The 14841-nt window shown below is 38.8% G+C and overlaps 1 protein-coding gene and 1 pseudogene across 4 annotated transcripts in view; one reads left to right on the top strand and one right to left on the bottom strand.

Moving 5' to 3' along the window:
- The window catches only part of ASXL2 (ASXL transcriptional regulator 2), a 160943-nt gene that overhangs the window by 112812 nt on the left and 33290 nt on the right, over positions 1-14841 (top strand). For all 4 annotated transcript variants that reach the window (XM_023229942.1, XM_023229943.1, XM_023229944.1 and 1 more), the window contains 3 exons: positions 8814-8914; positions 11828-11954; positions 12971-13114. In XM_023229942.1, coding sequence (XP_023085710.1) covers positions 8814-8914; positions 11828-11954; positions 12971-13114 — 372 coding nt within the window. The remainder of the gene's footprint in view (positions 1-8813; positions 8915-11827; positions 11955-12970; positions 13115-14841) is intronic.
- LOC111554515 lies at positions 11561-11671 on the bottom strand (annotated as a pseudogene).

Raw genomic sequence — 14841 nt, 5'->3', positions numbered from 1 at the left:
TCTCTACTAAAAATACAAAAATTAGCTGGGCGTGGTGGTGGGCACTTGTAATACCAGCTACTTAGGAGGCTGAGGCCCGAGAATTGCTTGAACCTGGGAGGCAGAGATTGCAGCGAGCCAAGATTGTGCCATTGCACTCCAGCCTGGGCAACAAGAACGAAACTGTCTTAAAAAGGAAAAACAAAAGTATTAAAACATGTATACTGTATTTTAACAAAATGAAAAATATGAATAAAAATGAAAGGACAAACAAAAACCTATTAAAATGATTTTCTGTAGAGTAGTATAGTTAAGGAAGAGAGCTAGACTTGTATGAAAGTAATACGATTTGTAACGTTACATAATTTAAAATTTTTAATGTACTTCCTAGAAATAAGAAATAAAGCAAATAAGTATATCAAATTTGTGGTGTAATGACATAGGTAAGTTATTGTGGGATGTAGCTTAGGTATGAGAGACAAGACATAAACCTTTTTTCCCCCTTTTCACAGGTGTTGAAGGAGACAAATCTTAAACTTCATTCAGTAGTCTTAATTTCAATAATTATATTGTATGGTTTCTTTGAAACTATATCTATAATACTAAGCAAATTAATAATTATAGTAATATTAGGAACCAGGATTGTTAGGCGGGAAGAAACAGGATAAAAATACAAAATCAGCCTGGGCATGGTGGCTCATGCCTGTAATACCAGCACTTTGGAAGGCTGAAGCGGGTGGATTACTTGAGGTCTGGAGTTCAAGACCAGCCGGGTCAACATGGCGAAACCCTGTCTCTACTAAAAATACAAAAAAATTAGCCGGGTATGGTGGCAGGCGCCTGTAATTCCAGCTACTTGAGAGGCTGAGACAGGAGAATTGCTTGAACCCAGGAGGCAGAGGTTGCAGTGAGCCGAGATCACACCACTACGCTCCAGCCTGAGCGGTAGAAGGAGACTCCATCTCAAAAAAAAAAAAAAAAAAAATCAGAAAAGTTAAGTGACAGCTCTGTAATCTTCAATTCAAATTTGGTATACAAACATGAATTTCATTTTCTCTTTCTAAATGATGACTTCTTGTTCTGGCCACTGCAAAGTTCTAGAACTAGTGGTAACCTGTTGACAGTGAGCACTCCTAGTGTGGTGTGCACACCACAGTCTTTTAATACCATTTCCAATTTAAAGATGTCAGAGCTTGTTGGAGAAGTAGTTGATCCAGGTCTGAGCCAAAAGTTATGCAAGATTTGCCTGGGACAACTTTCTGTGACAGGTAGTAAAAAAGCTGTCAAATATGGGTGGAGCCATATCCCCAAGACAGTTTACAACTTGAAGGAGCTCCCACTAGGTCAAAATGGGACAATTTGGGTGCTAAATATATATTTTTAAAAAACTACATGTAGTTTGGTGTATAGTGTCCTATCTTTGATAATTGCATTTGATTTAAATATTTCACATATGTAAACATCTATGAGAACTTGTTGATTTTAGGTATTGTATGAGTTTTCTGAAGTTGCAGGTTATCACAAAGTGGGCAGCTTAAGCAAACAAATTTATTCTCACAGTTCTGAATGCCAGAAGTCTGAAAGCAAGGTGTTGGCATGTCTGCATTCCCTACTGAGACTTTGCGGGAGAATCTGCTCCTTGCTTTCTCTAGACTTTTTCTTGCTGACTTCCTTGCCTTATGAGCACATTACTCCAGTCTCTGCCTATGTCTTCCCTTATGCATCTCTTATGAAGAGACTTGTCATTGGCTTTAGGATCCATTTGGATAATCCAGGATGATCTTCTTGTCTGAAGATCCTTAACTCAGTTACACCTGCCAGGGCTCTTTTCCCAAATAAAGTAACATTCACAGATTCTGGAGCTTAGAATGTAGACATATCTTTTTGGTGGCCACCATTATCAGCCAGCTATAGGTTACTTATTCATTACTCTGAAAATGAAGTTCAAATCTTGGCTCTGCTCCTTACTGGCTATATATCTTTTGGCAAACTAGTTGAATTTCTTGATATGTAAAACTTAGATAATACCATCGTAATATGCAGATGAATATGTATCTTTGAAATTTATTTTTGTATATAAATATATAGCCTTGAAACTTTTTGTATTTTTATTTGCATAGAAAAATATCATAAGGATGCCAATCAAACTGTCTTACTTAGTTATTTCTAGAAGTATAATTTGAGGAGTTTAGGTAGGGGTAGAAAGAAAACTACCCTAAGAGAGAGAGTAATTATGAGAGTTCAATGAACTCCTGTTAAAATGAACCTAGTACAGTGTTAAGCACGTAGAAGATACTTGTCTGCTGTTACTAATAATAAAATTATATGTCTTTGAAGACAGCATAGTCACTAAAAGGAATTATAAGAGATAAGTTTCTCAACAGAGATAAGTTTAAATCTTTAAGTGTTTTTTTTTGTTGTTGTTGTTTTATTTTTAAAAATGATAGGGTCTCATACTGTCACCCCCTAGGCTGGATTGCAACCTCCCAAGTAGCTGGGAATACAAGTTTATGCCACCATGCCCAGCTAATTAAAAAAATTTTTTTTTCTAGAGACAGGGTCTCACTATGTTGCCTAGGCTGATGTTGAACTCCTGGCCTTAAGTGATCTTCCCACCTCCGCCATGCAAAATGCTGGGATTATAGGTGTGAGCCACTGTGCCAGACCTGTATTTAAGTCTTATTTGCTGATTGTAATATAAAATCTTTAATATTTTAAAAGTTAGAACAAGCTTGGACAACATAGCAAGACCCCATCTCTTAAAAAAAAAAAAGACTTTAAAAAAAAATTACCTGGATGTGATAACATATACCTGTGGTCCCAGCTACTTAGGAGGTGAAGGTAGGAGACTGCTTGAGCCTGCGAGGTCGAGGCTGCAGTGGGCTGCGATTGTGTCCCTGCACTCCAGCCTGTGCAAGAGTGAGACCCTGTCTCAAAAATAACATAAAATAATAAAAAAAAGTTAGAGTACCGTTTAAGTTTCATAGACCAGTACTTAGCATTAAGTCAACTCTGGGAAATGTTTATACTGGTGGGTCCTGTAATTTTCATGATTTGTTTTGGTTGGCTTAGTTAAATGCTGTGGTTTAATTTGTTAAAAAAGGTGTTTGGCTTAAGGGTAAACATCCTAAGCAGTTTGTCCTGGTAATTGCTGATAGCTTTATTGTCACTTTTCTGGGCTGCAAAGTAGAATTCTTGTATTTTCTAGTGGAGTTATTTTGGCTTTTTATTTTCTGTTTGTACTCAGGCAGTATTTGGGGTAGGCGAAGAAATATATAGTCTTGAGATTTCTGCAAGACGTTATTAAGAAAATATTAATAGTTTTAACTTTTACTTTTGTTTCTTTAAAGACATTGGCCAAGTAAGAAAGACAGACAATAATAAGCATAATAAGCATTGGTAAGGATATAGAGAAAGTGGCCTCACACATTCCTCGTGGAATTGTAAAAATAGTACATCCATTTTGAAAAACAGCTTGGCAGTTCCTCAAGTTAAACAGAGAGTTATTGTAAGACCCAGCAATTCCACTCCTAGGAATGAACCCAAGAGACTAAAAGCACATACTTAAAACGTCTGCACACAAATGTTCTTCGTAACATTGTTCATAATACCCAAAAGGTAGAAACAATCCAGATGTTCATCAGCTGATGAATAGACAAAATGTGACATAGGCATGCAATGGAATATTACTCTACGATAAAGAATAAAGTATCCATACACATTGAAACATGGATGCGCCTTCAAAAGTAAGCACGTTGTTGAAAAAGTCATTCATAAACGAGCACTAATATATGATTTCATTATATGAAATATCCCTAAGAGGCAAATTTATAAAGACAGAAAGTAGATTACTGGTTACCTAGGACTACGGACATAGATGGGGTAAAAGATGAGTAACAGTTAACATGTATGGTGTTTTTTGAGGGGTGATGATTGTACCACTTAGTGAATATACTGAAAGCCATTGAATTTTATGTTTTTTCCCCAAACATTTTCAGAATAAATTTAATTTTGTTAGCTTACCAGGGAAAATTCAATCACTAGTCACACAACAAATTGATTCTGAATGGATTGCAAAACCAAAGTTTAAACCTAAATCCTGATGCTTTTAAAAGAAAACAGAAAATAACATCTTTGTGGTCTTAAGATAGAGAATGATTCCTTAAATAAAACAAAAGATATTTAATATACTGAGGAAATAACAAATGAGATTATTTAAATATATTTTAAGTATTTCTCAGAAAGAGGAGAGACTGAGAGAGGGTGTATTAGTTTGTTTTCACACTGCTATAAATACCTTAGACTGGGTAATTTATAAAGGAAAAAGGTTTAATTGACTCACAGTTCCACATGGCTGGGGAGGCCTAAGGAAACTTAACGATCATGGCAGAAGGCGAAGGGGAAGCAGCGAACTTCACATGGTGGCAGGAGAGAGAAGTGAGAAAGAGCAGGGAAAACTGCCTTTAAAAAACCATCAGATCTCATGAGAACAACGTGGGGGAAGCTGCCCCCATGATCCAGTCACCTTCCTACTTCAACACGTGGGGGATTACAGGTCCCTCTGCTGACACGTGGGGATTACAATTCAAGATGAGATTTGGGGCCCAGCGAAGTGGCTCGTGCCTGTAATTCCAGCACTTTGGGAGGCTGAGGTGGGTGGATCACCTGAGGTCGGGAGTTTGAGACCAACCTGGCCAACATGGTGAAACCCCATCTCTACTGAAAATACAAAAATTAGCTGGGCATGGTGGAGTACCTGTAATCCCAGCTACTCGGGAGGCTGAGGCAGGAGAATCGCTTGAACCTGGCAAGCAGAGGTTGCAGTGAGCTGAGATCGTGCCATTGTACTCCAGTCTGGGCGACAAGAGCAAAACTCCGTCTCAAAAAGCAAAAAAAAAAGATGAGATTTGGGTGAGGACACAGAGCCAAACCATATCAGAAGACTAAAACAGGATGTCTATCTAGCATATATAAAGAACTACCACAAGGCAACAAGAAAAAGATAGCTATTAATAAAACCACGGGAAGATAGGCAAAATAACAGTCTTCAAAATAGAGATTATTCAGTGACTAAAAAAGTGTTAATAAGTGTTCAACTTTTTTTTTTTTTTTAAGTGTTCAACTTTCTTAGCAATCTGAGAAAAGCCTGATATAAACACAGCAACCAGGAGATTGAAATGAAAATGACAGAAAATACCAAGTGTTGGCAAGGATGTAGAAAACTCATACACTGCTGGTGGCTTCAAAATTTTGTACAAGCATTTTGAAAAACTGGCAGTGTCACCTAAAACTGAAGAGATGTAAAACATAAAACACAAGTCCACTACTACATATATACCCCAAAATTTTTATGTGTCACCAATGCATTTTCTAGAATTTACATACTAGTACCATTCCTAATATTCCCAGATGAAAAATACATGCACATAAGCAGTGGAATGATTCTGTGATATTTTCACAACAGAATTCAGTGCTAATAAATGATTCGCAACATGGAAAACTACATATAAATTCAAAACAGCCTACAGAATGTCAAAAGACATGTACAAAACAGTTTCTGCTGCCCAATATTTATATGAAGTGTAAAAGAGGTAAAAGTAACCTCTGCTGTTAGATGTCAGTGTAGTGCTCATCTTTGAGGATAGTGACTGGCTGGGATCACAAAAAGATAGCTGTGGGCTTAAAATATCCTTTTTTAAAAAATTTAAATATAAAAAACCTCATTGTGCTACCCACTTGTGATCTGTGTGCATATGTTTAAATATTTTATTTTATTTTTTTACTTTTAGGTTCGGGGTACATGTGCAGGTTTTTTATGCAAGTAAATTATATGTCATAGGGGCTTGGTGTACAGAATACTTTGTCACCCAGGAAATAAGCATAGTACCTGATAGGTAATTTTTTGATCCTCACCCTCCTCCCACCTCCACCCTCAAGTAGGCTTCAAATTTTATACTTTAGGCAAGATGTATTGTATATGGATTATATATATATATATATATATATATATATTTTTTTTTTTTTTTTTTTTTTTTTTTTTTTTCTCACACTGTTGCCCAGGCTGGAGTACAGTGGCGTGATCTCAGCTCACTGCAACCTCCGCCTCCCAGGTTCAAGTGATTCTCCTGCCTCAGCCTCCTGAGTAGCTGGGACTACAGGTGTGTGCCACCACACCCCGCTAATTTTTGTATTTTAGTAGAGTAGGGATTTCACCATGTTGGCCAGGCTGGTCTTAAACTCCTGACCTCAAGTGTTCCACCTGCCTCGGTCTCCCAAAGTTCTAGGATTACAGGTGTGAGCCACCATGCCCAGCTGCTTAGTATATAAATTTTGTCTTAATAAAGCTATTTTTAAAAAATTGGTCAGTATCAAAGTATACTGAGGCTATGATTTTTTTTTTTTTTTTTTTAAAGACAGAGTCTTGCTCTGTCACCCAGGCTGGAGTGCAGTGGTGTGATCTCGGCTAACTGCAAGCTCTGCCTCCCAGGTTCATGCCAGAGTAGCTGGGACTACAAGCACCCACCACCATGCCCGGCTAATTTTTTTGTATTTTTGGTAGAGACAGGGTTTCACCGTGTTAGCCAGGATGCTCTTGATCTCCTGACCTCGTGATCCGCCAGCCTCAGCCTCCCAAAGTGTTGGGATTACAGGTGTGAGCCACCGCGCCCGGCCGAGGCTATGATTTCTTTTTGCAGCTGTACTGTCTTGAATTATTCAACTCCATTTTTAAATATCAAGCTTTTTGTACATCAGCTCTTTTCCATATATAAATTATATACTTTTTCATAAAGGTTGGGATACAGAACTAAACTAAGTGTGATGATAAGTCAGCATCTTTTTTTTTTTTTTGAGATGGGCTCTCACTCTGTGACCCAGGCTGGAGTGCAATGGTGCGGTCTCGGCTCACTGCCACCTCCGCCTCCAGGATTCAAGGGATTCTCCTGCCTCAGCCTTCCGAGTGCCTGGGATTACAGGCATGTTGCCACCACACCTGGCTAATATTTGTATTTTTAGTAGAGACGGAGTTTTACCATATTGGTCGGGCTAGTCTTGAACTCCTGACCTCAGTTGATCCGCCTGCCTCAGCCTCCCAAAGTACTGGGAGTACAGGCGTTAGCCACCACGCCCGGCCAAGTCATCTTAATTGTTTGCTGCTATCTTCTTTAAATGCATCTACTGTGCATTCCTGTCTTAGGATGCCTAAGTAAATTGAAATACTGTAGTCCAAAACTTGGATACACCAATGAAATAATGCTTCTACATTTTTATGACCGGTAGCTAGCCTACCTATCAGTACGTATGTAATTTTTTTTTTTTTTTTGAGACGGAGTCTCGCTCTGTCGCCCGGGCTGGAGTGCAGTGGCCGGATCTCAGCTCACTGCAAGCTCCACCTCCCGGGTTTACGCCATCCTCCTGCCTCAGCCTCCCAAGTAGCTGGGACTACAGGCGCCCGCCACCTCGCCCAGCTAGTTTTTTTTGTATTTTTTAGTAGAGACGGGGTTTCACCGTGTTCACCAGGATGGTCTCGATCTCCTGACCTCGTGATCCGCCCGTCTCAGCCTCCCAAAGTGCTGGGATTACAGGCTTGAGCCACCGCGCCCGGCCTTTTTTTTTTTTTTTTTTTTTTTTGAGACAGAGTTTTGCTCTTGTTGCCCAGGCTGGAGTGCAATGGCACGATCTCCTCACCACAACTTCCACCTCCCAGGTTCAAGCGATTCTTCTCCCTCAGCCTCCTCAGTAGCTGGGATATGCCACCACATATGCCACCACACCTGGCTAATTTTGTATTTTTAGTAGTGATGGGGTTTCTTCATGTTGGTCAGGCTGTTCTTGAACTCCGACCTCAGGTCACCCACCCGCCTTGGCCTCCCAAAGTGCTGGGATTGCAGGCGTGAGCCACCGCGCACTGCCTTGTATGTACTTTTATGACATCTTAAAGCTTATTGCCCTTACCATGGGATATCATTTTGCTATTTGGGCCTTTTCTGTCCAACTACTATGAATAGAGGAAGACTTTAGTAAACATGCATTCTTCAAGAGTCATCACTAGCAGTAGTGATTATACTTTCTTGTTTTTTTTTTTTAATAAGGGTACTGAATCAGCAATTTCTGTATTTATCGTAAACAGTACTCACATATTATTTAATTTTATAGAACATAAATATCTACTTGCTGTTTAAGAGGTGTAGATTCTTAAAGAAAGAACCCTCATTCACATAAGACCCACTCAGGTCTGACTGAGCTCTGCCAGACTATATAAAACAGCTAGTGATGAAGTAGAGAGTGGTTACATCCTATGCAAATTCAAATTGCTTCCATCAGAGAAATCTTAAAATGCCCTCTCACATTGGTAAACCTGTAACTATCGATTTAAAGGATGAAGGAATGTAAGGATTAAAACTAGGGTAGAGTTTTGAGCTCGAATGGCCTTAATGTCTTTATTTTAAACTGCCAACCCAAGGCCCTTCCACTATATCATGCTGTCATTAGATTTACTGTGAGACCATAGATACTGTCTAAAAGGCCCTAGAATATTTCTAAGTTTTATCTGATTTGATGAGTCATTCTTCAGTCAATTCTATTGAAAAATTAATAAATGGAAAGTAATGAATACTAACACTCATCCCTTCCCAATCCTATCATCCTTCACTAGAACTTTCTGAGGAAAAAAACTGAAAAGGGAGGCTGTTTGCAGTAAAACTCCAAAAAGTACATCGTTCCCAAAAGTGTTTGGTCACAGATCTTACTCCAGGTAGCAGCATATGACTGGGGAAGGAATGGTGCTTGATATCTCTATTAACGAAAATATTTTATTGTCACTTTTTTTTCCCTAGTATCGTCGTCCTCCCCACAGTCAGGCTGCCCATCACCCACCATTCCAGCAGGTAAAGTCATTTCTCCATCACAGAAGCACAGCAAGAAGGCACTAAAGCAGGTAAGCATTGCTAGTCTGTGTTTATCAAGTAGAATTTCCTATATTAAAAACGCACACCTCGGCAGTCATTGGATATTTTTTGAAAATTTTTTACATTGGGCCCTTGTCAGTGGAACTTTCATGCAGTAGCCCAATGTGGTTTTAGTAATTTATGCACCTCTTTGTAACACATGTTATAAGTTTTTGGTAGATACTCTTTTTTTTTTGAGATGGAGTCTTGCTCTGTTGCCAGGCTGGAGTACAGTGGCATGATCTTGGCTCACTGCAACCTCCGCTTCCCGGGTTCAAGCGATTCTCCTGCCTCAGCCTCCCAAGTAGCTGGGACTACAGGCGCCTGCCACCACGCCCAGCTAATTTTTGTGTTTTTAGTAGAGACAAGGTTTCACCATGTTGGCCAGGATGGTCTCGATCTCTTGACTTTGTGATCTACCAACCTTGGCCTCCCAAGGTCCTGGGATTACAGGCATATGCCTCCGCACCTGGCTGGTAGATACTCTTTTTATCACATTTTTGAAGCGTCTAATTTGTTCGTAGTTTGCTCAGAATCTTTGTTTGTGTGTGTTTTTAAATCATGAATAGGTGTTGAATTTCTCAGGTTTGTTTTCTTTGGGATTTATTGAGATGATCACATAGATTTTTCTCTTTTAATCTACTAACACAGAATTACACAGCTAGATTTTCTTTTTCTTAATTTTCTTTTTCTTTTTTTTTTTTTTTTTGAGGCAGTGTTTCTCTTGTTGCCCACTGCAACCTCCGCCTCACCCTCCCTAGTAGCTGGGATTACTTACAGGTGCTCATCACCCTGCCTGGCTAATTTTTGTGTTTTTAGTAGAGATGGGGTTTCACCATGTTGGTCAGGCTAGTCTTGAACTCCTGACCTCAAATGATTCACCTGCCTCAACCTCCCAAAGTGCTGGGATTACAGGTGTACAGCCACCACACCTGGCCTGGATTTTTTGATATTATACTATACTTAACTTTGTTGGGTGCAGTGACTCACGCCTGTAATCCTAGCACTTTGGGAGGCCAAGGCAGGCGGACCACCTGAGGTCAGGAGTTCGGAGACCTCCTGTAATCCCATCTACTTTGGAGGATGAGATGAGAGAATCATTTGAACCCAGGGCGTGGAGGTTACAGTGAGCCGAGATCGTGCCACTGCACTCCAGCTTGGGCAATAGAGCAAGACCCTGTCTCAAAAAAAAATTAATAAAAAATAAATGGGCCAGGCACGGTGGCTCAAGCCTGTAATCCCAGCACTTTGGGAGGCTGAGACGGGTGGATCATGAGGTCAGGAGATTAAGACCATCCTGGCTACCACGGTGAAACCCCGTCTCTACTAAAAAATACAAAAAACTAGCCGGGCGTGGTGGCGGGTGTCTGTAGTCCCAGCTACTCGGGAGGCTGAGGCAGGAGAATGGCGTAAACCCGGGAGGCGGAGATTGGGTTTGGTGAATGGCTGAGATCTGGCCACTGCACTCCAACCTGGGCGACAGAGCGAGACTCCGTCTTGAAAAATAAATAAATAAATAAATAAATAAATAAATAAATGTACACGATCACAGCAGAAATAGTTCTCAATAAATAAATGTACACGATCACAACAGAAATAGTTGCAATCAAGTGGTTCTATTAAATTTTACATTAATCTGAAATTACATGGGTCCTGTGAGGAGCAAGGAATGAATACTGGTGACTGCATCTGCAGCAAGTCTATGAGCATCTTCCGATCTAATTGCAAAGAGTGAGAGAATAAGCCATAATCAATGGTCAGTCAATACAGCCCTTTTATGTACTTTGTGCTTCTGCCTCACCTATTATAAATGTAGGTGAGTCTAAGCGAGACATAGAGCTCTCTCAGTTGCTTTTCTGCATTGGCAACTTAGAGTGAGGAGATGATTTGTTGCCACTGTGCCTATAGCATAGCCAGAGATACGTGTGAAATGTTAAGCAGGAGGAAACTATATTGGGAAAAGAGAATAGGAATCCAGAAGTAGCCAGTTATTCCAGACTTTTCCACATGACGGTCTTAAGAGCTTGAAACTGGCAACCTAGCAAAGTCAAACTTCAGTTTTTTTCCCTGAAATTACTTTTCTTGGTTTATCTTTTTTTAAAAAAAAACCTTAAGTTAAAAGTTGCCTTCATAATGTTTTTGTGATTAAAATGTAGGCATTTCTTGTTTTTTTCTGTTGATTTTAAATAGTATTATCAAGTATATTCTATAAATTAAGAACCTCATAGAAATCAAAATATTCTGAAGTAGACAGAAGGAACCACACTGTTGTTAGAACCAGTATTGTCTAGTCTTCCCCCTCTGTTTATTGCATTGCTGTAAATTGCTGAAATTTGATAATTGGGACAGATCTCATTGCTGCCACCCAAGACAACTGATGTAGTTATTTACAAACTTTTGTAAATATATAGTACCTCTGAAGCCTGCATAAACTAAATATTTACATTTCTACATAGGTTTGATGCAGATTGGGCTCTTTTTGTTATAAGGCTTAGAATTTCATTTCTAGAAATGATTGAAAACATACAGTCTCTGCTTACAAGACTGGAAAGTTTTTGGCTTGCCTAATGATTTTTTTAAGTTCCAAAAAATGCTAATGACTATTTTTCACATTTATATAAAGGAATGATACTGGCAAAAACTATCCAAACTCTAAGAATCATTTAAGCTTTGTGTTTAGTTGTCTTAATTTAAACTGATAAGAACAGATACTACACTTGATCTTAGCCAAAAGGCCAAGAAGCGAGAGTTGGCTTAATTTAGGATTTTGTTTGCTTTGATAGATTTCAAAGAAATGGAACGATCAGCATGCTTCTTGCCATTTGAAAAAGAAGTAATTTACTTTATATTATTACTAAAAAACTGATTTGTTTTGTTTCTTATAGTCTGTTTTATCTTTATAGGCTCTAAAGCAGCAACAGCAGAAGAAGCAGCAGCAGCAGTGCAAGCCAAGCATATCCATCTCCTCCAACCAGCATCTCTCTCTCAAGACTGTCAAAGCAGCCAGTGACTCTGTACCTGCCAAACCTGGTAAGCAGTTTGGGCAGTTTTTCAATGGAAGTTTCTTTTTCCCAGTATTTTTGTGTTGGTTTTCCTAATTTGTTTATGACATCATTTATTTTTAAATTACATTTACTTACACAATCCTTGTACTGCCAGAACATCAATATAAATCCTTCCAGGATAAATGGGAGAAGTTGTATGCAAAATAATCATGCAGTTATTAAAAAATAACTCAGAGCCCAGGAGTTCAAGACCAGCCTGGGCAAAATAGTGAGACCCTGTCTCAACAACAACAAACAAAATTAACCAGATGTGGTGGTGCACACCTGTAGCCCCAGCTACTCAGGAAACTAAGGTAGGAGGATTGGTTGAGCCTGGGAGGTCAAGACTGCCATTAGCCCTGATCTCACCACTGCACTGCAGCCTGGATGACAGAGCGAGACCCTGTTTCCAAAAAAAATGTTAGCACTGGGATTTGCATGTAAGAAGGAAATAAATGACTGACTTTCAAGATGGTCTAATTTAATAGATGTTTGGAAACCTCTAATCAACAACCTTAAAATCTGATGTTTCCAAGAGGCTCAGACTAAACTCTTAGCCAGTTTTCTGTAAAAATAACAGGTTTTCCTAAGAATACATACAACCTTTGAGTTTATTTTGGACATGTCTATAAGGCCTTTGAATCTTTTGTTGTGGTTGCGTGTTTGTTTCTACTCTAAAGTTTCTACATACAGACTCTGTATTGTATTACATAATTCAGTTTGATACCATAAGCTGATTCTGTGGGCCTGCCGGACTCAATCTGAATCTTACAGAACTGCATTTTTATGAGAAAGGAAATTTACCACTAGAAGCAAATAGTATGCTGGGAGGAAAAACAGAGTTTTATTTTACTCTTTGACTTTAATTCTCAAACTCAAAACACATTAGGGAGGGTCACATTGCCTCATACATAACTTCATTTAGTGAATGTTGAATGATTGATTAATTGATTCTGTCTATAATCTCAGTGCTACCAGTCTTTACGTATTTTTTTCTCCTAGCAACATGGGAGGGAAAGCAATCTGATGGACAGTCAAGCAGCCCTCAAAACTCAAACTCCAGCTTTTCTTCTTCAGTTAAAGTGGAAAATACTTTGCTAGGCTTGGGGAAGAAGTCATTCCAGAGATCTGAGAGACTCCATACCAGTAAGTTTGCTTACAAAGACTTCAGTTTTCATTGCCATGATTTATCAGCTGCATGTTTGAAATTCATCAGCTACCTGACTTAGGTACTTACAACTTAGATTTGAGTTACACAGCAAAGATTAGACATAACTTTTGTTGTTGCTAACATAATTACTGTTACGAAATGAAAAGTAACAGGAACAGAATTGGTTTAGTATGTCTTTCTTCTGTTATCCCCTGTTTACCTTTGAGCTCTTGACTGTATTCATGTTGTTCCTGTCTTCCTCTTAACAAACTTTATTTGAGAGAAAGATCTATTATCAGTCATTTTGTGGTTTATTTCCCTTTCTGCCAGTAGGTTGCTTTGTCCAGCATTATTCATGTTTTATTTCTGTGTAAAGAAAGAAAGAAAGAAGGGCTTACAACTAAATATATGTGACAGACTGAAATTTCTTCTCTCTATTCCTTTTGAAATCCCATTGAAATGATAGTATGGACATACAAAAGATCAAATCCATACAGACAAAGAAAACAAGGAGACCACAGCTGGGCAAGAGACGTCAGCAGATTTTGAGAGATGAAAACTGGATAGAATTTTTCACTGAGCTGAAGAGCAGTTGCCAGGGATAAACCAGCCACATAAGGCTGCAGAACACCAGAAAGGCTCAAGAATTGGAGATATGACGTATTACAGAAGAGAAGGGGGAAATTTTATTTGAAAGTTAGTAAGAAACAGTTTGATGCCTTACCCCAGCAGGAGACAGGAGGTTTATTTTGAGGTGAAATTTGAACCAGAGAAACTCCAAATTCAGGGATATCAAACATAGCTGGGGACAGATGAGGAGGCACTGTACTGAAATCTGGAAAATCAAGTAAAATGTAAATACTGAATAGGGATTCTCCTTCTTCGCTTTCAAAATGCTAGCAAGACATATTTCTAACACCACTACTTCCTTCTTCCTCCCATCGTGGTCCAGCTTGAGATTGGTGGATTGGTACCTAAAGACATTGAATAGTCTTAGAAAAAAACCTGCAGGCAAATATATAGGTTCCCAACTAAGCAGAGATCATCTTGATAATGTTTCAGTAAAGTTGAAGAAATTTCTTAGAAAAATCTGTCAAAGTGAAAAAGAGGTTCAGTAGGAGAGAAAAAGTAAGAAACTTGGAACAACAATCTAGGTTGTACAATGTCTCACATAGTAGGACTATCAGAAAGGAAGAACAGAATGTGATAAAAATAATATAAGAACATTATTTAGAATAAAAAGCCACAGAATTCCAGATTAAAAGTGTGTAATAGGCATTAAGAAACATGAGTGAAAAGAAACCTATGCCAAGGCACGTTTTTTAAAAAATCTTGAAATATATAGGGTCATGAAAAGGTAACAAAAAGCCTTCAGAAAGAAGAAAAATACTTCACATAGAAAGATTCAAGAATTGGGAGTACAGACATCCTTAGCAGCAACATGGAAGCTAAAAGTAAAGCAGTGCTGACACATTCTGAGGGAAATTTATTCTGTATTCATTTACATATTCCAGATTGATCTAAAGTATTAAGTGTGAGAACAGAAGTAACAATATTTCAGACAAATGCTTTGTAAAAAAAAAAAAATCAAAAAACCTTAGGATTATACATTTTTCTTTTTTCTTTTTTTTTTTTTTTAGATGGAGTCTCGCTCTGTGGCCCAGGGTGGGGGGCAGGGGCCGGGGCTCAGGTCACTACAACCCCCGCCTCCCGGGCTTCTGCC

The sequence above is a fragment of the Piliocolobus tephrosceles genome, chromosome 15, assembly GCF_002776525.5.
Source record: "Piliocolobus tephrosceles isolate RC106 chromosome 15, ASM277652v3, whole genome shotgun sequence".
NCBI lineage: Eukaryota > Metazoa > Chordata > Mammalia > Primates > Cercopithecidae > Piliocolobus > Piliocolobus tephrosceles.
This window is presented reverse-complemented; position numbering and strand designations above follow the sequence as displayed.